General features: G+C 41.9%; 4 protein-coding genes across 8 annotated transcripts in view; 2 read left to right on the forward strand and 2 right to left on the reverse strand.

The window, feature by feature from the left end:
- LOC111068797 (homeodomain-interacting protein kinase 2) overlaps positions 1–17,583 on the reverse strand; it is a 43,328-nt gene extending 25,745 nt beyond the window's left edge. Inside the window, exons 1-2 of one of the 2 annotated variants that reach the window (XM_022358524.2) lie at positions 17,277–17,583; positions 11,872–12,582 (exon numbers count right to left, since the gene is read on the reverse strand). In XM_022358524.2, the coding sequence (XP_022214216.2) occupies positions 11,872–12,142 (271 nt within the window). In that variant the 5' untranslated portion in view covers positions 12,143–12,582; positions 17,277–17,583. Of the gene's footprint in view, positions 1–11,871; positions 12,583–13,919; positions 14,126–17,276 lie in introns of those variants that run through there. The other variant, XM_022358523.2, reaches the window with a different exon arrangement.
- Positions 17,584–18,314: 731 nt separating this feature from the next.
- LOC111068751 (peptidyl-prolyl cis-trans isomerase-like 1) lies at positions 18,315–19,103 on the forward strand. Its single transcript, XM_022358451.2, has 2 exons — positions 18,315–18,507; positions 18,581–19,103. Exons 1-2 carry the CDS (start codon positions 18,428–18,430, stop codon positions 19,026–19,028), a joined length of 528 nt encoding a protein of 175 aa, XP_022214143.1. The 5' UTR covers positions 18,315–18,427; the 3' UTR covers positions 19,029–19,103.
- LOC111068750 (BLOC-1-related complex subunit 6) lies at positions 19,056–20,433 on the reverse strand. Of its 3 annotated transcripts, none has more exons than XM_022358449.2 (4): positions 20,272–20,433; positions 19,762–20,128; positions 19,241–19,697; positions 19,056–19,181 (listed from the first exon to the last, which is right to left on the reverse strand). In XM_022358449.2, exons 2-4 carry the CDS (start codon positions 20,108–20,110, stop codon positions 19,136–19,138), a joined length of 852 nt encoding a protein of 283 aa, XP_022214141.2. In that variant the 5' UTR covers positions 20,111–20,128; positions 20,272–20,433; the 3' UTR covers positions 19,056–19,135. The 3 variants fall into 3 exon arrangements, with proteins under 3 accessions (XP_022214141.2, XP_022214142.2, XP_022214140.2); XM_022358450.2 differs by having other exon boundaries at positions 19,056–19,178; positions 20,194–20,280; XM_022358448.2 differs by having other exon boundaries at positions 20,194–20,280.
- Positions 20,434–21,557: 1,124 nt separating this feature from the next.
- Positions 21,558–24,990, forward strand: part of LOC111068754 — a 135,414-nt gene continuing 131,981 nt past the window's right edge. The window contains exon 1 of one of the 2 annotated variants that reach the window (XM_022358456.2): positions 21,558–22,349. The gene's annotated coding sequence lies outside the window, so the exon portion shown is untranslated. The remainder of the gene's footprint in view (positions 22,350–24,990) is intronic. The other variant, XM_022358457.2, reaches the window with a different exon arrangement.

Consider the following 24,990-nt stretch of genomic DNA (forward strand, 5'->3'; position numbering starts at 1 on the left):
AAATAGAGTGGGAAGAGCAAAAAGACTGTAACAGAGAGAAGTGATTGAGGCGGAGAAGAGTGGCGACTGTGGCAGCGGAGCAAAGCGACTGTGGGAAAGAGAAGAGAACCGAGAGACTGAAGGAGAAATAAGTTGGCTCCCATTCAAAGTAAAGTTTCCACCTCCTTTCCACTCCCTGCTATAATCGCTGCCTCATCTCTCAATGCAAACCAGAAAGAGAGACAAATAAGAGATAGAGAGAAAGAAGCAGAGATACTCGCAGCTAAAGCCATTAACATAATTCATCGCACAACAAATAAGCATTCATTTAATAAATTATACAAAAATGTAAAGCATTAATTTAATAAATTATAAAATTATACAAAAATGCATAATTAATGTTGTGGTTTCTATCTCTCTCTCTCTTTTTTGCAATTACAAATTACAACAAAAGGCAGGGATAAGGAGGAGCAGAGAAGAGAGCGAAAACGTGGATTCTTGTTTTAGATTTATGGAATACTCAGCTAGAGCTGTGGAATTTCTCAGAGTGGAACGGGAAAGCGGATTAAAGATTACTGAAAGATTTATAGTGGGCAAACTATGAGAGAGAGAGAGAGAGATGAACCTTATGGCAGCCTAGCACTTGCATTCCACACTTTATCTCTTCATCGATTTCACTTGTATTATTTTAACGATGCAATACACGATGGGCATGGCATACACTACGAATATCTATAACTATATTTTTATAGTATCTTTATCATTTAATATCTGTATTTATTCCACTTTTTTATAGACTTTAATCATGAGTCAAGCCCCATAAATAATTCAAACAAGATAAGATGATGTACTTTGTTTATGAGGAACAGCGAGTAGGGCATTAAAATGCAGTGAAATATTTCTGTTTGTGTTCACTAAAGCCCAGACCCCACTTTCCTCAAACCCTTCCCAGTCCTTTCAAACGAACTTTTACTGTATTACAGTTTGCATTGTACGTATAACAGTTTGCCAAACCATCCCATTCGGTAGCGTCCAACCAGCTGTATTCCAAAATAGATTTCCAACGAATAGAAAATAAGAAAATAAAGTAAAATAAGAACATAAATGCAATCTACATCCAGGCAGGCGCCTCACAAAAGGAAAATGATAAAAATAATAATAAGAAGGAGAGACAGGAGCAGCAGAAAGCGGGCGAAGGGGGCTGTCCGGGGGGGGGCTTGGGGAGTAGAAATGGCAGCCAATTCTGTAATTAAATATGCAAAGAAATTACAACAAAAGCCACAAACACCAACAACAGCAACAGCAACAAAAACAACGATTGCCCTACTCAGCGGTCAACAACAGCAGCGACAGCAACGACGACGCCAACGTCAACGTCTCCCCCCATTGGCGCCGTTGCCCCACCTTCTCGATGGCAGCAGCAGCAGCAGCGGCAGCAGCGGCAGCGGCAGCAGCAGCGGAGAAATGCGTGCAACACACAAAAAAAGAAACTGTAAAAAGAAGAAGAATAACAAGCACAAGCACAGAGTAGAAGCAGAAGCAGCCGAAAGGGGAGCAAGCAGAGAGGAGAAGACCAGAGGAGTGGAGGCTATGTTGTGGCAGCTATAGAATATTTTCAACTTAATTACCAAAAAACCAGAACAACGGACGAACCGAACGGTAGACACGGGAGGCACCTTTCGCTCACTCGAAAAATATTGTAAAGGCGTGCCGTGCCCCATGCTCGTAAGCATTCATCCATCCATCCCCTATACCATGTACAACGGAGGCAATTTTCATTTTAAATATTTAAATTTTAGCCATTTAATAAGACAGGAATATACGAGCACATTGTGCATATGTACATATTTATGTAGGATTTATGATGAAAGATGTACGATATTCGAGGCATGCCTTAAAGCAGAGACAAAACTGACAAAACCAACAAAAGAGATGGCCGAAGCTTTGAATACCTTAGGATATAATATTAAATTGTTGAAAACTATTTAACGTTTGTATTTCTACACACACAGCGAACTTTTATGGGTTGAAAACTGCTTAAAGCAATTACTAGCATACCCTCTAAAAAAAAAAGAGTATACCAAAAAGTACAGCCAACAACCACAATGTTGGCCAACTGCAATTTTTTGTTCTTTTATTTTTTTGGTACTTTTTTGGACGAGAATGTTGTTCCCCCCTGCTCCACTGCCACTGTATGCCCTCTTGCTGTTCTTCTTTTCTGCAGTCTTTTCTTAAGTGCATCACCAAACCAGAGAGAGAGAGAGAGAGACGGTTGGGGATGGATGTCTCGAGATGGGGTAGCATTTCTGTCTCATAACTTTTGTCGTCATTCCATTGCTTTTCCCACTTTTGCCGCAAGAATTTTTGTTGCTTATTTTCATATTTTCATTCACGAAATATATTTATTTTATGCATCATTTAAGATTTAAAGATTGGGGCGTCGTTAAATTTACAAAATTTTAGTGGGAAAAATAAAATATTTTACTAGAAGATGCAGCAAAGATAAATGCTCTCTGAACATAACTCAAGGCAGAAGTAAAAGATCATAGCGGAAACCTTATTTTTTGGCATTTGAGCTGAAGTTAAACCCGTTGCCTGTAGCTCTCTCGCAGAACTTCCCCTTCCCCTTTGTTCGAGTGGGAAACCTTGAGGCAAAACCCACTGGCAATCAATCCGAGTACTGTGCAGCTGATCTGTGAAGCACATCCGATTACATGGAAATGAAATCGACAAATCTAAAGACAGCTAAGGCGACAGACGCTACCAAATCAACCTTGGCAGCCGCAGAGCAGCAAAAAGCTAGACAAATTTGTCTAATCTAAATGAATATCAAAATCCATACGACATATCCGGATAACACAACAAATAAAGCGAAATACTGTTTTTTATGGTAAAGTTATAGTGTGTGTGTGTGTGTGTGTGTGTTTGGCATAAAGATAAATGGAAAACCAAAAACCAAAAAAGCAACTTTAGAGGGTTATCCATACATCGGCAAATGTATATGATACGACGCCCAAGCGCACCACAACTGCGGTATAATAACAAAAAGTAACAATAATTAATAATAATAGCGGAGTAAAAAACAGTTGAAAACTTGTTTTTGGCTTAAAAGGCGGCAGGGTGACGGGGGTGAAAGGGAGGGGCATAAAAATAGCAACAGCAAAGGCAAACGCCAATACAGGCACAAACATCAGCCATTAGTCATCGAATTTGCAAAGCCACAAAAGGGAACTGGGGAATAAATAAACACAGCTAGCGGAAAGCGAGAGGATAGGGGGGCGTTGGGTGGCAGACACACCTGTAGAAAGCGAAAATGACAAAAACACAGAGCCACTAAAGATAGTTCGATAAGCGAAATAATTGAAAAGGAGAGCAGAGAAATAGCAAAGCAGCGAAAGAGAGTGGGCAAGGGACAGAGAGACCTTTGATTAGATCTCTAAGCTGTTAAGCCGAGTGGTAGGGAGAGAGAGAGAGAGGGAGAGAGCTTTGCACAATTAAGGTCTGGAGAATAAGAGAGAGTGTAAAAGGCGGGGGGCAAAGGCTGTAATCCTCTGTACAGTACAGTAAATTACTGCACTTAAGGCAGAGGCAGTGACAGTGGCTCCTCGATAAGTCGATGATAATCTTAATCCATCTAAATGATATTCAGTAAAATCGAAATTCCCCTAACTGCTATGTTCCTCCCCTATATTCCAACCCACAAAATATCTTCAAATACTGCAGCCATTAGCTTTTTCTTCTTTTTACCCAATTTAATATCCTCTCCAACGCTTGACTTTATCCCATTTTCTTGCTCATTCCTAACATATTTCCCTCTATTTCTATCTCTTACTTCATCAGGCTCTCTTTGCGCTTTCTTTAACTGTCACCCATTTTGTTTATCTCGTATTGCCCACAGCAGGGCAAAAGGATTTTAATAGAAACGACACCCACAGGCGACCGGCCCTCGCAGCATGCAAATGGAATTAGCAAAAAGGCAAAGGCAAACCGAAAGAGGAAGGGAGAGAGAGAGAGAGAGGTTACAGACAGATAGAGACTGAGAGAGTGAGAGGCACGTGTTGCGGTCCCTGCATCTCCATCTCTTTTGTATCCCAACGATGGTTTGCACCCAAAGCGTGGGTTTTTTTTTTTGTTTTTGGATAATAAACCCCCATCCCCACCCAATCAACAGCTTTGCACGTTGATTCCCGGCAATGGCCCAAAGGCAACGGGGTTTTCAGAGTACCCTTTCTTATGTAGAGAGGGTATTTCCTTTTTTCTGCTCAAATTTATTCTGTCTGCATGGAGATTTCACTCTCTATGTTCTCGTAGAAATTATCCACTAAAAGGTATCCAAAGCATTGTTTCCCAGCTCGCCGTTTCGCTTTTTAAGCCTATCAACAGCCGCGCAGTTTGTTTTTTTCCGGCTTTTCAATTGACTTTCTATAATTGCGTTTAATGTGTTGTGACGGGTGACGCGCGGTGGGCGGCGGGAAAGACCCCTTCCATTTGGTGGGGGGGGTAGTAATACCAATTACGCTTTGAATCATTCCCTACCCTACCCTACCCCACCACCATTAGCCACTCTCTGGGGACGTGGGTGGGTGGGTGTTGTGTAAGTTTCGAGAATTTCTATTTCTGTACTTTTATTATACAATTTATTTTTGTGTGTGTTTTTTTGTGTTTTTCTTTTCACTTATCGCACACTTTGTTGCACACACCGCCACCTCCCCACACCCCAGCCAACGGATGCCCTTGGGCTTAAGCAGCTTTTGATATTATTTAATTTGATTCTACTTTCATTTCGATTCATTCCTTTTGCACAAACATTCCCTGTGCCTGCACTGTTCCCGCTTTCTTTATCCTCTTGTTCCCTCTTTCTTTCTTCTCCTATTTCTTCTCTCTTTCCGCTTCTTTATCCGCTTTTTTTCAGGTGATTTGCGTAATCTGTGCCCCACAGGTAGGACTGCCAAAAAAAAATACAAAAAAGTCTAAAAAAAAAAACAAAAAGAGAAAAACGAACGAAATTTCATTAAAAGTTGATTGATTGAAATAGAAATTAATGAATAGAGAATGAAACCCATATGGGTATAGAAGCAGAGGATTTTGTATAGAGAATTGAGGGAGAATACGGGGATATTTAAAATAGAAATTTATGAAACGAGAGAAGGACTTTGGGACATAGAAATTTTCTGTATAGAATATAGAAGGAGAATAAGGGAAGATTATACAGAGAATTAATGAAAAATAGTTGGAGATTTTGGAGACAATTAATGAAGAATAAGGGACGATTGTTAAAAGAATTGGCGGAAAATAAGGAGAGATTGTAGACATTATGGATACCGAAAGAGTAAGAGTATCCTAGTAAGAGTATGCTCATAAGAAAATAGTGTATATGGAATGTAAGCAGAATAGGAGAATATTGCGTAGAATACAGAGATACAGAGAGATGGTCTGGGAGTGATCTCTATTTAATTTAAAAAACCTTCCCCCCTACAATTGTCTCCTTTTCATTCAAAAATATGTTTTCTTTGATCAACCGTTTTATATATGCTTTTTTCCAAAGAATCTCTCTTTCTTTTCTCTTCCAATTCTCACACTTCTGTGCTTGACAGAGATTCTCCAGTAACCGAGGGTTACTGTACTTTTCACATCAGCATTTCGCTTGCTGCTTCTCCGTTCCCACAATCATTCTTCTCTCTCTTTCTCTTTCTCTCTCTCTTTTTTTCATTCTCTCTCTCTTTCTCTCTGTTTTCTCCCCATTTCCATTCCCTTTTTGATGCAGTTTTTTTTATATTTTTGTTGTTGGTTGTGTGTTGTGGGAATTGTTCATTAACACTTGTTAACCCAATTTAGATTCAATTTCCATAGGCAACAATATCGCACACGTCCGCGTGTATCTGTATCTGCAACTGTACATTTGTATCTGTATCTTTTGTGGCTGTAAATGTATCTGGAATCGCTGTTACTGCTGCTGCTTGTTGTTAAGCGAGCGACTCAGAGGCCCTGCATTGTCACACGCACTCGAAATATACAGAAAGCAACAACAAAATAAACACAGATATAAAGATACAAAATACACACACACACACATAAAAAAGATACAGATACACAGATACAGCTAAAGCTACAGAAGAACGTATCGCAATAAAACAAGTGACGGCAGACATTGACAGCCCGCTCGACAATCGCCGCGCTGCCGCTCGACAAAATAATAATAAAAAAAAAAATAACAAACAAACAACCTCAAGGTTTACCGCTTCCCCAAACGAGGGTTAAACCAGACAACGGGGGGAACAGAGAGGGTTAACAGAGCCAAAGAGTGCAAAAGAGAGAGCCCTACATAGTGTAAAAGAGAGAGGGAGAGAGAGCTCTATCTGTAACCAATGCGAATTTTCTTTCAGCTGTTTTTTAAAGCGCGTTTTTCTGTTGGTTTTTTCTTGTGTCCGTTTTTTTTTTTTGTTTTTGGTGAATGATGAATTTCAAGTTTGACCTCCATTTGTCGCCCGTTCCATGCTTTAAGCGAAGATGCAGAGAAGCACAGAGCAACGAGAGATTGAAGTTTTATTTTCAATTAAAATACAAAAAACGAAAAATAAAAAAAAATAAAAAACTCCCCCCAACTTTGTGACTGGAAATTGTATGCTTTGTACCCAAGAAACAAGTTCTCGAAAGCCCCCGAAAACTGGTCCGATTTCTCAAAGTTGTTTCTCCAATGATGAAACGAGTGAGCGCGAGTCAGAGATCTCTCAGAAGAAACAACAAAATAAAGTGGAAATCAATGTTGCTCTCGTGCCAGTACCCAACCATAGAACATCGTGTTGCCATCCCAAGGAAATATCATATTTTGGCAAAAACTCACTTAATTACAATACAATGGAGGCAACCAACAATCCCATCAGCAATTTTCGTGGCTTACCTGCAACAACAAAAATAAAATATTTTAATAATAATCACAGAAAATTGCACAAAAATATAATCTTAGCGGGAATGCTTATATAAATATAAAAGTTGCCCTCTAATTGCTTTGTTTATATTTTTGAAACCAGATTTGAGATTACTGTATAGCTTATTCTCTCATTACGCACAGCATTTCCATTTCAGAGACCCCCATTTGCCATTAATGTCGAGTACTTTTTCTCGTTTTTCTCTGCCTCTCTCTCTCTTTCTGACGAGGCTATTTCAGAGTCACCTTCAGGGCAAAAAGCTTTCCATTCATCGTTTTGTTAAAACACACACACACACATTTGCATGCCCGTCTGTCGTCTGGACCTCGTCTAGGTTGACCCTATCAATCATATATCAACAACAATATAATACAGTGAGAGCTCCAAGACACAGATTCCATATTTTAAAGAAGTTGAAGCAAGAAAATATATATGTATATAGATTATAATGCTTCCCCCCAATGGAAGCTTTCACTGTATGTCCACTGGGGGCCCCTCCCCCTCGGAGTGCTACATAGTCGCATTTTAGCGGAATGAATTTAGGGAAAAACGCGAAAAACTAAATAAAAAAACAGAAGACAGAGATAATTTTTGGGCCTTCTGCTTTATCTGGTTTTATCTATCTTTTGCTTATTGCCTCCTCCCCATCCTCTCTCCCTTTTCCCAATCCTTTTGCTTTGGGTTTAATTGAAATGTTTGTGTATCTGCCAGATACTGCTACTGGGACAGCTGTCACTGTCCCCCTCCTCTTTCGATCGCTTTATCTTTGTATCTATCTCCCTTTGACCTTCTCTCGTGCCTAGCCAAGAGTTCGATTTCCAGTATCGATCGCCAAGAGAGAGATCCCCCCTCCACCTTGATTACCGTGAATCCCAAATGGAATGTTATTCATTATTCATTTGCAAGGCCTATGACTATATTCATTGGATTCACGCGGGTTTTGGGTCGGTCGTTGGCTCACGTTGTGCTCTACGGCACTACGACTCCGATTCGGAGTCCGAATCTGCATGGCAGTCCGAAACTGAATCTGAATTACATTTGTTTACCGTTTTGTCTGTCTTCTGTTTTCGGTGTGTGTGCTTGGAGGCCCTACGATGTGCTACGTGATTTTTGGCATGGAACTTTTCAATTTACATTTATCTCTCTGCCTCTTATCAACCTATATGCCACTGTCGCTCTTTCATGTCTCTTTCTTACCATTTACATATGTATGTATGTACATGCCAAAATGCAAGAAAACTCAAAAACAATCTTTGAAAAGCAGTTTATGTTCAAGCAGTTCGAGAAGAGGGATTCTTGAAAAAGCATTGGTAAACGGAGTAGCAAGCAGTCGTCAAAGCATACGATTGACATGTGAGCTTTGCCCTTTATCTCTCCCAATGCTCCCTCTGTCTGTCTAGTTCTCTCTCCCTCTCTTCTGCTGGCTTCTGGTGCGTGGGCTGCGACTCTGCCGCCTATAATGTCTTTGAAGAAACCTTTGCTGCTGCTGCCTTCGCTGCTGCGTCGCTGCTTCTATACTTTTGTGGCTTTTGCTTTTTGTGTGTGTCGCCGAAAGCACACGAGCGAACGCACGCACACACACGTTCACACGCACGCCCATAAACAGAAGCAGGGCCTGGGCCGCCATTAAGGTATCACATAACCAACAAAAACAACAAGAAGTCAAAGGAAAACATGGGTGGAGCGGAGAGGAGGGGGACCGGTAGGGAGAGAGCAGTCGGGAACTGCTTTAATGAGAGATGCACGCGTGTACCAATTTCCCTTTTGGGGAACCTGTGTGTGTGAGTGTGAGTGAGTGAGTGTGGAACCTGTTTGCCACCTCTTTTGAGCGGTGGAACCTGTTTCCCGAAACAGACATACTCCCAGCAATTACAGGGTGTCTTATGCTCACGCTCTCATCTCTAATATTTCACACGCCATGCTGACATCAATGGCAGGGCATACAATGAAATAACGACATCAATCAACAAGGGGCCAGCCAAGCAGAAAAGCAGCAGAAGGCGCTGAAGCCTGAAGCCAGCAGAAGGCATCGCAGCAGCGGAGGAGCTGCAGAAAGCAGTGGAACAGCATAAAGCGTAGTCACAGCAGCAGCCACCAACAAGGAGGCAAAGTGAAAGATTCTCCGTTATTAAAGCTGCCCAAAAACAACTGTAAACCAGGCTAAAAAGGAGAGCAGAGCAGGCTTCCCACCGGTTATAGATATATGTATGTGTGTGTGTGTGTGTGTGTACAGAGAGAAATTTCTAAAAAGGAACGCCTACGCGGACAGACAGACAGAGTGTGGAGCAGGAAGAGAGAGACAGAGAGGCAGACAGATGATGGCCCACCGGGTGCCTGGGTTCGGTCGCGCAGCTGTGTCTAGGCTCCTTTCACTCCCACTCAATGCGATCCACAGGAGAGGAGAGCGACAAAAGAGAGAGACGAAGGGCAAGTTATTAGCAGAAACGACAAGATTTATGAGCGAAAGTCCAACAACAAAGCAAACGTTGATCTCCAGAGAGAGAAAGAGAGCCAGAGAGAGATGGGGAAGTTGAGAATGTTAAAGCGAGAAGATAATTGGGGCAGGGAATGGTAAATATGAGGTGGTTGGAAAGAAAGAGAGAGAGAGAGAGAGAGAGCGCGCGAGTGGATAAGAGAGATCAGAGATTACCAATGAAGAAAGTAATGTACTTGATTTTAAAAGAAATCTGTTAACTGCCCTTTTGGGTTCTTTCTTTGGTTCGGTACTTGGATGATCTGTTGAGAGGGAAGTCTTGATCAAAGTTGAAGGTAAAGCTGGGAAATGCACTAAATTAGCCAATATAAAATTATTCTTGATTCGCAACTACGGATATATCTTGTAAAATTTCCTCTATCCAATGCTAATCTTAGCTTAAAATTTTCCTTCAACAAAGATTTTACGATTAAAACAAGATAAACTACAATTTCAATTACTTTTTCACTAAACTAATAATGAGATCCCACGCCCATTCGTATCTCTGTCTGAAAATAATTGCCAAACATTTCCACCCACCAACAGCGAGCGATAAGATAATGAAAATATTAATAAGATAAATGGAAAATGCGCTATAATCCACCAAACAAAAACAAATGATATATCAATTGGATAAGCGGAAAATTCGCATACAATCTAGATTCCAGAAAGATATGGGGAAATATCAACAAGATAAGCAAAATATACAATACATGAAATTGTTTTGGCACAATAATCCACGCATATTAGGGCATGACTAACTAACTGATGGATATCTCTGTCTATCTCTTGTCAAACAGTTCCCTTAGCGATAAATAAAAGATTTCCGTATCGAAATCGAATAAACATAATGAAAAATATTGGAATACGACTAAACCAAAACTACAAATCCAGATAAACAAAATCAAAAAAATTACAGAGAAAAACCCAAAAAAATGGCACTGAAAAAATTCCACCAGACTGGAAAAGCGAATGACGACAGAAATAACAACTACAGCAAATATTTTTACAAGTCGCAATAAGCTAAAAGTAAATATGTATAGGGAAAAGAAAAAGAGAGAAGAAGCAGAAAGGGAAGGAGAAGCAGCACAAACAGGAGGAGAAGAAGAAGGCAAATTTAGATTGGGAGACAATTGGGGTGGTAATTGCGTCCGCTGGAATTTTCAATGAGAAACGGAATGGAATGGGTAACAAGAGTGAAGAGACCTTCCAGCTGTACGAGTGTATGTGTGTGTGTGTGGCTGTGTTTGGGAAGCGTGTGATATATCAAACAATAAATCATTATAGTCATAAAAAACTCACAAAAAAAACAGGCGAATAAAGTAAGGCAAAAAACCAGCAGAAGGAGAGGACAGAACATTCAACAAAGTAGAAACATGAAAACATCATCATCAAAATAAAATAAAAGATAAAAGTCAAACTGCTTGGTCTGAAAGAAGATCGATCCTACCCAAGGGTGTTACATACACATGCATACATATATATATATGTACAGAGATACTACAGATATCTGTCATCCAATTTATTAAGCTACAAAAATAAACACCTTTAACTACAATTTGCTAGAGTTTTGATTGAATTATATTTAAAGCAAAACTTGTTTTTCTTACAAAAAACTTGTTTTTCGAGTGAATATAAGGATCCCATTTGGATGAAAATTTAGTAAGTGATGTAAAAATATATTAGAATTCAACTCCCAAAGTTTTATTGAGTTATCTTGAGATACAAACAAAATAAACCCAAGAAAATCAACAAGAAATACGAATTAGGTGATTGTACTGGGGGGGGTGTCAAAAGCAGCTTGGTGGGGTGTAGTGAATGGAGGGGAGTGTGTGTGTATGTCAAATGCTGAGACAGACATGTTTGAGCATGCAAACGTAATCAGAGATAGCGTGGAAGAGTAAGCCAAAAACGGAGACAAAATGAGGAGAAGTCTGGGAATGTCTCTGGGAAAGAGAGAGAGCAGAAAAGAACAGACCAAACCATGTGAGCTGATGGATGTCTCTCTCCCTCACACTGTCAAGTAACCAAGGCGTCTATTGTGATAATCAACAATGAAAAAGGGGCAGATAGGGGAGTGGAACAAGTATACAAAGCAAAAGCGATAAGAAGCAAAATAAAAAAGGAATCAGCACAGCAACAAAATAATAAATAAATACATATACTGCGGCGCTTAATAATAATATTAATACAAAACCCACTTTCGATTTGCTGCCCACAGCGCGTGTCTGATAACGATTACTCAAGCCAAATGAAACGATTGTCAGCAATCGATAAGTGCTATCAGTGGAGGAACATCCAATCCACAAAGGAAATTAAATGGAATATTCGGATTATATTCTTATAAATAGTATATTTACTTGTTCTATCTTTTTCGTCACCCAGGCTGACTCAGGCTCTCAGGGAAAAACACTTTCAAGAAGTGCCAGGACATATGCACTGCTTTCAGTACTAAATAACACTACAGTCGTCTCTGTCTTGCACACAACTCACCTGTTTGACGTTTTCGCTTGATTGTTGCTGCCGCTTCCGCTGCCGCTTCCGCTGCTGCTGCCGCTGCTGCTGCTTCTGCCGCTGCCTCTGCTTCCCTTTGCTGCTGTCTCTGCTCCTGCTCCACGACAAATGCCGTTAGATCGCTGCTGTAATACGATCCTTCGCCCAATTCCAGTCCTAGACCCAGTCCCACTCCTCCTCTCACTCCCACTCCCACGACGGCAGCGTAGTCAACGAAATCGGACGCTCTTAGCTGGTGGGACGCTCTCATTGGCGCATGCTATCCCGCTCTGACTAATGGTTTGGGTGTTCGTTTCACTCCTCTTCTTCTGTCTCTCTCTCTCTCTCTCTATCACTGTCTCTCTCTCTCTCTGTCGTCCTGCTTTTGCTCTGTTCACACTCAATGGGATCGCATTGGAGTGGTTCTTCGAGCGGGCGGTCCTTTTCTTTTTTCTTCCTTACAAATTCGTTTTGTACAAAATTTTCTTCTTGTTGTCGCGACGATTTCCTTTTGACCAAATAATTGCAAATTTTGGTATTTTCGACAACTATTCATTTCCTTTCTTTGGAATTTTTGTTGGTAACTTTCTTGTTTTCTTTTTTTTTTTGGTGGTTGATTAAAATTTGATACGAATACGAAGAATTTTAAATATATTTACAAATAACTTTTTATCCAAGACAAAGACAATTTTTAACAAATTAAAAGAGAATCTGCAAATAGACAGAAAGAGGAAATATTAGAATTAGTACACGAAATATTTCTGTGGGAAAAATGAATGAAAAATAGAATCCACCACAAATCACATATCACACACACACACACACACACAAAGTTATACACACCCTCCCCTACGCCGTCCACACCTTTGCACTTAATTTATTTCAGAAAAATTTCCATTCAAATGTTTTTGTCCAAAACAGCACCCAAAAATAAATTACTTTTTTTATATTTCTTTTTTTTGCGCTTGGGGAAGCACTAAAAAAACTACGCAAAAAGCGGACAGAATGTGGAAGGGAAGCCACTATCAAAACAAGCCAGAGAGAGGGGCAGGGGCAGGCAGCAGCAGCAGCGACGTAAGGCAAAACCGCAAACAGGCAGAAAGCAAAAACAGAAATTCTGGAAATTACGCACTTGGCCCAAAGCACACACAAACAAACACACACACACACAAACGGGGTGCTGTGGCGCCTGAGACTCTCGTTGTTTTCTACGCACTTTGATATCAATAAAATAGAATTCCCGAGAAACCCTCGATAGTTCGACAAAATCGGCAACTTTTTCATAAACAAGCCAAAAAGCAAAAGCAACAACCAATTCAAAGGCAAACAACAAAAAGCCGGTTCCAGAGTTTATTAATGCCTCCTTCTCTCTCTCCCGCTGCCTCTGCCTCTCTCTTTCTCTGCTGCATGGAAAGAAAGACTGAAAAAAGAGTAGACAGAGCCGGAGGAGACAAAAACAAACAGGCACAAACACAAACACATGCAAACAAAAACACACACGCATTTACATATTTTGTAAAGTTCTTTGCAGCGCAGCCGGCAAAGAACAAGCAGAACAATCCAGAAGCAGAAGCAGCGTACTAAGCCGAGCTTAAACAGGGATTGGGGAGAGGAAAAGCAGATCTTAAGATGTGTCTAGGCAGTTCCTAGTCAAAGCCTAAGCAGTGTCTAGACAAATCCTAAGCGTAGTTTAAACTTTAAAGCAGTGCCCCTAAGCAGAGCTTAGGCAGTAAAACACGTTCAATTTTGTTGTTTTTGCACTCTGTCGACCGACCATCTCTCTATCTATCTGTCTCTCTCTGCTTTTTTGGGTGCAACTAAATTAATATTTATATTTGTTTGTTGATTTGTTTGCGGGGGGAATTGCAAAACATAAAAGGTTTAAGTCGTAATATTTAATCACTCTCCCGCAGACACAGACACAGAAACAGAAACACACACACACTGTACACTGTACACATTGCAGAGCCAGAGAGACACCTGCCATTGGGCGACACCTTTTTGGCCGGAATTTCTGTTTATTTATGAATTTTACTTTGTTTTTGCACCTTCTTCTGCACCGACTTGCTTTTTACTGCCGCAGCAGCAGCAGCTTCCAGGCAGAGGATACACGTACACGATGATTTCGTTTCTCTCTCTTTACACAATCTCTCTGTTTTTCTTATTTCTTCTTCTTTTTCTGGTTTTGCTGCCGCATGCCGCTTGCAACGTCCGCTTGCCACGCCGTTTGCTGAAAGACTCTCGACGGTGGCTGGCGACTGAGGTTTAAGCCCCAAAGGCCCCAGAGCTCTCGCTCTCTCTCTCTCTCACTGGCTCTCTCTCTCTCTCTGTCTGGATAGGCGCCGGCGCAAGCTTCAGTTGCTGTGCTGGTTACTTTTTTAAATGCCTCTGCTGCTGCCTCTGCCACTCTGGTGCTGCCTCTGCCCGGGGGACGAATCGCGAAATCACTTCTTTTTTTTTCCTGCTGCTTACGTGGGTGCTGCCCTGCTCCGCCCTTCCCAGCGCACCGCACTGCACAGCCCAGCCACCCATCAGCGTGTGAGAGTAGCTCCATTTGACACGTAAGGATTTGCGTCGGCAGCGACGCGGACAGCGAGGCGGCAGGCAGCGGTTGGCGAGTGGATTAGGGACAGAGGCTAAGAACCGGCAAAGGGGCGGGGCAGCTTGCAAAAATAGTTGCATGGGTTAGAGGGGGCGTGAGAGCGGCCAAGGAAGGTGTGGTAGTCGTGGGCAGACTTAATTACTCACACACCCGCACACACACTCACGGGGGTGAATGTGTATGTGATTGAGTGAGTGTGGAGCATATTTTTAGACCAAAAGCAAGAAACAGTTATAGTTTCACTCTCTATGTAGCTAGAGGTAGAGAGAGAGAGAAAGAGGGAGGGAAGAAGGATGAAGAAAGAGGGTTTAAGTGGAGAAGGGAGCAGGGGGAGAATGGACGACCAACGCGGGAGCGAGCTTAGGAGCGATGCCAGGAGGGTCATAGCGGTAGAGGCAAGAGTCCTAAGGCAACGTGGAAAATCATGGGTTTTTCCCTTTAAAAGATCAAACGAAACATATGGATTCCGCCCAAGGAGAAGCCACGCACTAACTTGTTTCAATTTGGGGTTAACAATGGGGCAAAGTCATGCGGTTCCAAGGTGGGAACTGCCCAGAAGAGAGAGGTTCCACGAAGAGGGATGGGGAAAGGAAACATACAGTAGATATAGAATAAAATGAACCATTACGGAAGCTGAGATTCCGTTTAAGAGCTACTTAAGGGATATTTCCAACCTCCAAAATATCCTGGGAATAGGGGCTCTAATAGCCATCACAAATTGTAACAATACGGGAGATAATAGAAGATACAGACTTATAGATTGCCTGCAGAAACCCTCTCTCTATTTAAAGAGTAAGACATTGAATGGACCCACATTATTTATACTATTTCTCATATCACACATAATCTAGAAATCCTAATGTGGACATTTATGAACAATTTTTTTTTGGAATAAGAGACAGCAGACAAGCAGAGCCATTAGACCCTAGAGATCTCTGCACTGATTGAAAATCTCATTCAGGACAGAGAAATCTGCAGTAGTCAGCCGTAATATGATCCACAAAAATTGCTTAATGAGTAAATATCTGGACCCGACTATTTGAGTTGCATTTACCAAACAGAAACCTATACCATTTCTATATATAAAGCTAGGATTAATTGGTTTTAATTTACTTTATATGGTTCTCACTTTATCATAAGCAATCGAATTCTTCCCCATTGTTTTCTGATACGATTTCCTATAGGGTTTTCTCCGTTTATGGTGTACTTTCCCAAAGCAATACGAGTAATATGTGAAATTCTCTATAGATTTCAGAGTTTGTTTAACTCTGGTTTTGATATCCCACGATGTATTCGGATATTTGTATATTTTCCTTACTCGAAGGTTTCTCGTTTTTCTCCTGCTCTCAACAGGATTCCCTACGGTTTCCGACTTGGACCTCTAGGGGATATGCTGATAACTCGGTTACAGTTTCAGCTTAAACGGGTTTACTGCTAACGTCATCACCTCTTTCGGCTTGCCTCGCCGCCAATCTACTCCTCTGTGTGCGACAATCCATCGCCTACGCCGCAATTCAATCAACAATATGGAAGACAGCAGTGCCACAAGCAGGAGGGGGTATAGCAGTGCAAGAGGCAAGCAGTGTGTAACAAGCAGTATGATGGACAGCAGAGGGGGGGCTTCAATTACAAGCCAATAAAAGCTGGAGAACCACTATCACCCATTGCCACCCCCCCCACTCGGTCACCCACTGGTAATCTCATTTGTGGAAAACTTTCCAACAGCTGTTCAGCGCGAGTGAGGGGGCGGGGGTGTAAGAGAGATACGGTAGAAAGAACAGGGACACTCAACATATGGAAGCTCTTCAGAATGCTCCATTTTATTTTTTCTTGTGGAAAAACTAATTGACAGCTGCTAGAGTGGGTGGGGAGGGGAAATCAATGCGGGGAAAACCCACGAGCAGAAGGACCGTACTTTTCCCGCCCCCTCACCCACTCGTTAAAGTTGTGCAACAATTTCCCTTTAAATGATTTACATGTAAAAAACAAAAAAAAAAAAAGAAGGAAACCAGCGCTGTAAGCAGCGCAGTCAACGCAGGCAGTGACTGCGACTGCAAAAGAGAGAATTTCGGTATCCTTTGCATGAATGAGTGTCAGTCGACGCCGCGCTCGCTCTCTCTGGTTTTACTCTCCCTAAAAGTGTTGTTGTTGTGAGAGCAGCCGGCGGCGTTTCTTTGATGAATCGTCGACATTTGATGATGATGATTATGGTGACGCAGCGACTGCTGGAGGAGTAAGAGAGGTGGGGCGGCGGAGACTAGCCCAAAACACACACTTACTCACTCTCACTCCCATCCAGCCAACAATAATAAATCCCCAAACACACAAAATACGGCAGTAAAGTAAAGTACCAAATGTGAATGAACAAAAAAAAGTCCCGTGGCCACATGGCTAACGGTAGCTTGGGTATTTCAACACAAAAAACATCGTTCAGCAGGAAGAAGGACCCGCATGACAGAACCACACTCTTTCCATATGGCACCTATTTTTAAAGTGTTTATCTTTGCCAGATACCCTCTGTACACCATATTGTTGCTAGAAACAACAGACACAACAATTTTTCGGGGCAAAACAAGTTAAAAATGCAATTTAAAAGTATTTTGCTCTCTCCCTCTGACACGCTACGTGCGCTACTTAAGGTTCATCGTTTTCAATTCAAGAGTTTCTCTCTCGCTCGTTCTCTCACAAAACAGCAACAAAAAAAAAAACTCACACACATACACATGACAAACACACAGCACTTGCTAGCTCTCTCTTCAATCAGTTTTTGGTTTTGGAAAAATTTGTGGAAGTTTTTGCTTACTTTTTGAGGTTTCATTGAATTTCCATGTTGTGAAGAAAGTGTAGTTTTAGATTTATTTTGGATTATAAAAACACACTCGCCATATTTCCCGTCTCACTCACGCACCCGTATGTGGCACATTGAAAATTTGATATTTTCATTCGCACTCTCTCACTCACTCTTCTTGTGGTAGTATCACGCGCCCGACGCGTTCTTCGGGAATCAGTTTTCAGTTCATTAAAATTATAATATTTATTCGAATTTCTTTCACGGCGCGTCGCGTTGATATTTTGTTGGATTACGGATTTTTAGAAGCGCCTATCGCCTACCGCGCCTAGCGATGGAAATTGTATATATAATACATCGATATAAATATTACTGACAATATATATTTGTAGGCGATATTTTTTGGACTGGCGAAAACATTAATATGGATACTTTTTTGTTCTATATCATCATGAAATCTACTTTCATGCATTTTAAGTAAATCTGCATTATTGATCCGTTGTTTCACGGTGTAAGATTAGATGTAAAACAGTCTGATAATACTTATCGATTTACAGGGCTGGACAAACGGTATTTTTGTGCGATAACTGCAACTTATTAGCGTTATATTTTCAAAATATAACTTATTTTTATTTTATTTCCACCTGTACTGGTGTTCTAAATTAAGTTATGTTCATTTGTTAAATAAGTGAAGCGTCCATCCAACATCAAACAGAAACGACGACCTGAGAATCAAATCAATATGCACCCTCTCTACGTCACACACCTTGCTATTTTTTTTAGATACTGAACAAAAAATACCACAACTAAAACGTCACCTTCTTATGCCATCCTCCTACATAAACGCCACAAGCAAAACAAACGTAATAGAATAAGCTATTTTTTTTCTCGGTTTTTGAGGTTCCAGTCACACTCGACACAAAAAATCAAGTGAATTTATTTTTCCATATATATACTTTTGAAAATGACCGCCAACCTCATTTAGAGCACAAAAAATACTGACACTTTTCGCATTGACCAATTTCATATCACAAAATATCATGGTATGGCAGCCCGCAGCAACTACGAATTGCACGTGTCTGGCAACGCCACAAAACGACGTCACATTCGTAAACAATTCACGAATTTCGCGAAAATTTTGTTTGAAAACAAGAAATAATCCGAAAATGCTGGCCCTGCCTGATCCCGCTGCTGGAGCCATACCCGACAAGGCGTGGCAGCCACATTTTGTGACCTTGGAAACGAGGCAAGTCCGGGAAACTTTTTTCTGTGCAAAAATCGAATAATTTTCTTGGGGTTTTTCCCGCTTTTCCGCACAGCATGGGCGAAATTACTGTGGAACTGTACTGGAAGCATGCCCCCAACACGTGCCGCAACTTTGCCGAGCTCTCGCGCCGGGGATACTACAACAATGTGGTTTTCCATCGCATCATTCGCGATTTCATGATTCAGGGTGGCGATCCCACGGGCACTGGACGCGGCGGGACCTCCATCTATGGCGCAGAATTTGGCGATGAGCTCCATGGCGACCTCAAGCACACGGGCGCTGGCATCCTGTCGATGGCAAACAGCGGCCCAGATACGAATGGCTCACAGTTTTTCATTACTTTGGCGCCCACGCAATGGCTGGATGGTAAGCACACGATCTTTGGCCGGGTGTACACGGGCATGGAGGTAGTGAAGCGCATTGGAATGGTGGAGACGGACAAGAACGACAAGCCAGTGGATCCACTGAGGATAGTCAAGGCAAAGGTGGAGAAGCTCTGAAGAGCGAAAGGAAGGATTCTTAGGGTGTACTTTTGTAATGTTACTTTATGGAATGATTAGAATGACTAGAAAACACACACAAATCCATGGTTCTGTTTGCTTAGGGTCTACATAATGCTGTCCAGCGTATCCACCAGTCGCTTGATCTCTCTGCTGTGGGAAGGCAAAAAGTATCTCTAAGATATTTATATGCAGAATACCTAACGACTTACATTCTTTGGCCTAAACGCTCTGTGGGCTTCATGGACTTGGTTATCTCCTCCGTTTTGGCCAGCAGCTGGTACTGGCATTTGATATTCGCATCCAGCGTATCCGTCAGCTTGTTCACCGCATTCTTGTGCACTTCCACATTGTCCGCCGTGATGGAGGAGATGGAGTGCAGCAGATTGCCCAGGTTCTCCAGCAGATTATCCACCGAGGAGGCCAGATATTGTGCCTCCAGCTCAATGTCGCTGAGCACATTGCCATCCACCTCGGGGATATTCCGCGACTGGAGAAAGCGGCGCGTGAGGATGCCTTCTCCTCCACCAGGGCCCATCGATGTGGAGGGCGTCGTATGCTCCGAGGAGTAATCCAAGGGCGTGGCAGCAGCAGCCCCCTCGCGCAGCTTTTCCTCCAGATTGTGGGCCACAAAGTGTCGCATTTCACCAGACTCACCATACGGAATATCTGCTTGAAGGACACGAAACTATTATAGAAATCGATGCAAGACGAGACCAAGAATGTCACTCACTGGTCTCTGACTTGCCGCGCATCTGGAGGGGCTCGCCGGAGCTGTCTTTGGAATTGCTGTCATCGTCGTCGCCCTCTGGCGGATCCTCATCCTCGCCAGAGTCCAGATTCACGTAGCTGTCGCCGCCGCCCTGGCCGGGAAGGCTGTTCGTGTTCCCCGCCGTTGGGGTGATGTCCTGCAGGACGTGCTCGGGCACTGCACCCGGATATTGCGCCAGAAACGGAATCTCTGTGTAGGAAGAAGCGGGTGTGGCGCTGTTCGTCCGCTGTGTGTGCTCCCCCTGGTCGTTCTCCTCCTCCGTGTAGCCATAGCGCGGTCGGATGGGTATGTCCTGGCTGCGGTGTGTCATGGTGGCTGCCCCAGGATTCTGCCAGGGGCGAACAAATGGTTCAAATAAAGAAAAAAGGAAAATATTTCAGAATAAAAACAAACTTTTTGGCGCGGAGTGTGACCAGATGTGGCGACTGCGCAATTGCAGCAATATGCGGAAGAATTTGAATATTTATTTACATTGCGTTGTCCTTCGTTTTCATTCGACTGCCTTAATTAAATTTAATGTTTTGCACTTTTGTAGCTGGCTTGCACTTGTTTCCTTCCATTTTTAATGAGGGTGTGAGTGTATGTGCCTTTTGGGCTACAAGAGATAGAATATTTCTATGTTCCGCTCAAGATGGGAAAATACCATCGGTTGCTTGTCTAATATGTATCGAATATCATTCCTGATTTTGGTCGACGGAAAATTTAGCGCGTCTGAGTACTAGGCTCTAATCTGAACAATATCCGAAGAGAAGGGATAGTAATCTCGAGTTAATTAGAAACCGGTAGAATCTGCAGCCATAATCAGTAAGAGGACCAATCTAACCAAACCAAAACCAAAACAATCACATTCAAATGTTCCTCCTTAAAATCTATTGCAATCGATGTGTCGATTAAGATATGATGGATTTAGCGTAGTACTCACGTCCGAAAAAACACCTCGCGATCAGAATCAGGGTTGATATTCGTATGAAACCGATAAGACATTTTTTACGGCAAAAACTGTTTTCTAGGCTCTGTACGGAAGGCAAGTACTTAGATCAACAAAAAAAAAGGTCGGTATATACTGGAAAAGTATCTGAAGTATTTGCTTGTTTTTTTGGTATGTTTCGACCCACCTCGAAAATTATATCAATTTGATATATTTTGCCAGCAAACACGAAGCAAACATTGCAATAAGAGAACAAAAAACCAAATTAAATATTTAAATAATGAAGACAAAAATAATCTAGTTAATGCAGTATTATATGAATAACAATTATGTGGATATTATAATATATAACTTTTATTAATTTTCATGAATATAAAACATATTTTGTTTGGCACCTCTAGCTCATATTTAAACGAAAAAATGAGTAGGGAGAGCGGTTTGAGTGCTCGGGCCTCGTAAGGACCTCATCCTGGCCCGGGAGGACATGACGTGGGTGCGCGAAATCCCCCACGGTGAGTTATGTGGTGAGGTGGGTATTTTTCTTGAAACCTCTGAATTTTGTGAATACGTCACACCTCATACCCTTATCCTTTCGGCGGAAATGAGTCCGGAGAGCGTTTCAAAATTTTCTCTCTTTTCAGAAGTGAAGAGAGCGCTTTCGTGGTGACTTTTCGTGGTGTGAGCAACATGTATCTTACGGATACGTAAGAACGTAACGTCATTCCATACGCGTTCCCGTAAGATACATTTGATTTGTATCAGAAAATTTTTAGCAACATGGGCAAATGTTGTGCAGCTTGTTGTGGCACGAAATAAGCAACAAAAATTTTTAAATTTTGTTGCGCGAGGTTCGCGTCGCGCGTGTTTCCCAAACGGCCATACAAAAAATATTAATTATTAAATGGCACAAGTGTTTACACCTGCGGAAAAGTTAATAATAGAACAGCAGCATTAAACGCCAGGCCGTCAGCGGCTAAAATCGTGTTAAATGTATTTCGCGCTTTTTTGCCGCTAGCGCTTGAATGCCGCGTGCCGCAGACTGTGTTAAATGTTTTTCGAATTTAACAAACAATTCGTTTGCGAGTGTATGTGTACGTAATTGTGTGTGAGAGTAATACAACAAATGTTTAAATGTTGTGTGAAAAGTAAAGGAAGCAAAGGCAAAATTTACCCGTGTCCGCGTATGCATGTGCATGTGTTCATGTTCATGTGTGTGTGCAAGTGTTGGCGTCGCTAAAAAAAATGTGCATGTGAAAAGAGATAAAAAGAATAGTGCCACAGAAATCAGCAAAGTAGCTGAAAAATAGTCAATAAAATCCAACGAATAATTGGCAAATATCCTTGATAAGAGTGGAAAAACCATCCCCGAAGATAATAAAAACGCGCACACACACACTCAGCCAAAAGAAGAAGCAGAAGAAGAAGAGAAGCGGTGCGTTGCACACTGTGTATGTTTCTGTGTCAGTGTATTGGTGCATGTGGAAGTGAAGCAAAAAGTAAAATAAAAAATTTTGCTTTTGCAAATATTGTATTTGCCGCCGGGGTACAAATTCCAATTGAATTACGATTAATTCTCCCAGCAGCCCCACTGCGCCTGCGTGCCGTCGTCGTATCGGAAAATGTAAGATTTTTTTAATGGTCCATAAATTATGCTAAAAGTGCCATAAACTTTTATGGTAGAGCGCAAAAAAAAAAGAAGAGAACTTTTTCTAAACTCTCCAAAAAGGAGAATGTTTTTTGCCAGTGTGTGTGTGTGTGTTCTTGGTTTCCACTTTTGCTGTTGTTTCTCTTGTGCATTTGGCTTTGCTTTGATTACACTTTAAGAGGAAGGGTATGATTACTATAACAATGTTTTTGCAACTCTGAGTGAAGAAAGTCCGTGATCGAGACCAACAAGTTTATTAAACATACAAATATTCTTGAGGAGCAGTCGATCTCTCATAAAGCTGGCAACGATCCTAAAACTATTCACATTATAACGAAACTCAAAAAGCTAATTTAGACGGACGATCGGCCATAGGGTATCAAAAACTTCGACCTACTCACTTTCGTGGTTCTTTCTTCTATTTTGTTTGTTGCTGGCGGGCGCAACTCTTGTGTTCTTGACTTCTTTCCCAGTTACGCTTATTCGCTCGCTTTTGTGCTGTGCTTCTTTTGTCTGGGCATTAACGATTCTTCTCTCTCTCTCTCTCTCTCTGCTGCTGACTTCTTCTACTCTTTCTTTGACTTTAACTGCAAGAGCAAGAGAGTAATGTGTGATGCAGTCGTCAGGAAGCAGCGGCAAGTGTGTGTTGGAGGGAGTGAGCAAGATCGTCACATTTCTTGATTCTCCCACTCCACTCTACCTACCTTCAAGTGCTTTCCCCCCCGCTATCTACATTTCAATTTCATTTCATTTCTTTTGCTTTTGATTTCGTGTTGGTATTTGTGTGCTTTTGCTATCTACCGTTATGTTTCGATTGCGATTTCGTAATAAATTTTGCTGTGGGAGACGGACCGCCGACTGCGATAATATTTCGCTCGCTCTCTTACTCTCTTTATGTGTGTGTGTGTGTGTGTGCGTGTAACTGTGCATATGCGTGGGCTGCGCGATTGATGGCTTTGGAAGTGGGTGTGGAAGAAGGAGAAAGATTGTGACATAATTGCAGAAGGATTTGTTATTGCTTTTCTCCCACCCTGCATTTCCTCTCTCTTATTGCCCATTTCCACTTCATTCAGTCCTTTCTAGCAATCTCCTCTTCTCTCCACTTCCCTCTTTGTCGCTTGCACTTTTCACAAACAAAATTTGAACGATTGTTCCTCTCCTCTCTCTCTGTCTGTCTTTCAAGTGCTGTTACAGATTTGAATTGCATTCCACTTGAGAGGAGAGTATACGAGAGAGAGAGAGAGGAGTACCGTTCCAATTCCCAGAGGCGACACTTGAGCAGAGTATGTATGAAACAGAAGGTAAGGAAGTACGAAAAACACTACAGCTGAATGAGACAGTACCTTACCTTCTTTCAAATATACCCTGCATATGCTCCCGCATCCTCGCTCTGCTGCATCGCTCCCTTGCACTCATCTTATTTATTGATTTTCATGCACTTTTTCCCGTTTATGCGGAACTTGCTCTCACCCACTGGCGCACTCTACCTCCATCCCCCCTCTCTAACCTCGCGAGTGACCTGCTGACCCCAACAGACAAACGTTTCCCCCATTTCCCAGCTACCCCTCCTCCGTTTAGCCTCGTCCTCTGAGCGCCTTGGGGCGGGGTTAAGGCGATGCCTTGGAGCAGATTAAATGCGCGCGTCTTAATGCGATTTGCATTCGTCGTCGTATATTTCCTTCTCTTACTCTTTATCCATCTCCCCCCCTCCCCTCTTTCTGCCCACATTTCGTGCCTCGTTTGGGGTCAGGCGCCTGGGAAATCTAATTGAGGAAATTCATATTATTTTTCATGCGCCGCTCTTTTGCTCTTTCGTTTTGGCTGCATTTCATTTTCCCTTGCCACCGACGTCTAACCCCTACCCCGACCCCAACCTCAAAGTGTTTTTTTTTTTTCCGCCGGCTCACGTGCCGGGGGCTTGTTTGGGGGCATCACCCCTCCGACCATCCCTAGGTCGGGTCCAATCCATGTCCATATGCGTGTATAATAGACAACTCTTATGCACCCACTCTTCTATGATCTCCTTCGTTTTCTGCTGCTCTTTCTTGCTCTTTTCGTACTCCCTTTTTCCCTCCTCCTTGGCTTTTAAGATAAGCGTGTTAATGGCTCATTAGCAGTGGGGGCGGATCTTTTAGCCATAGTTTTAAGCCAAATTGCTTAGCCGAAACGAAAATTAACGAGTTTCAGCCGTCTCCCCTCGCTATATTTATTAAAGAAATATCAAAAATCATCCAAGAGGAAGTTGAACATTTATTAAAATGATTATTGAAATCTTTTCCACTTCGATTAATGGAGGAATAATGAAAGAGACCTCCTAACTGTTTTTTCCTCCTTTCCTCTGGTAAAAAATTAAGGTCAGAAAAACAGAATTTGATTCCAATAATCATTTGGAGTGTGTTTTTCTTTTCTTTTTGTATTTTTTGGGGCGAAGGAATGGGAGCGGGCACGGAATGAGAAAGAAAACTTTTGTCAGATCATCTCACAAATTTCCTAAAGATTTTGTTTGTGTTTCCTGCTTTGGAATGATTCTCCAAAAATGAAGGGAAATCGTTTAGTTTTCACTTATTTTTATTCTTTGGATATTTGGGAGTGATTTTAGTTTATTGATGAATGCTTT

This window comes from Drosophila obscura, unplaced genomic scaffold (assembly GCF_018151105.1).
Source record: "Drosophila obscura isolate BZ-5 IFL unplaced genomic scaffold, ASM1815110v1 contig_30, whole genome shotgun sequence".
Classification (NCBI taxonomy): Eukaryota; Metazoa; Arthropoda; class Insecta; order Diptera; family Drosophilidae; genus Drosophila; species Drosophila obscura.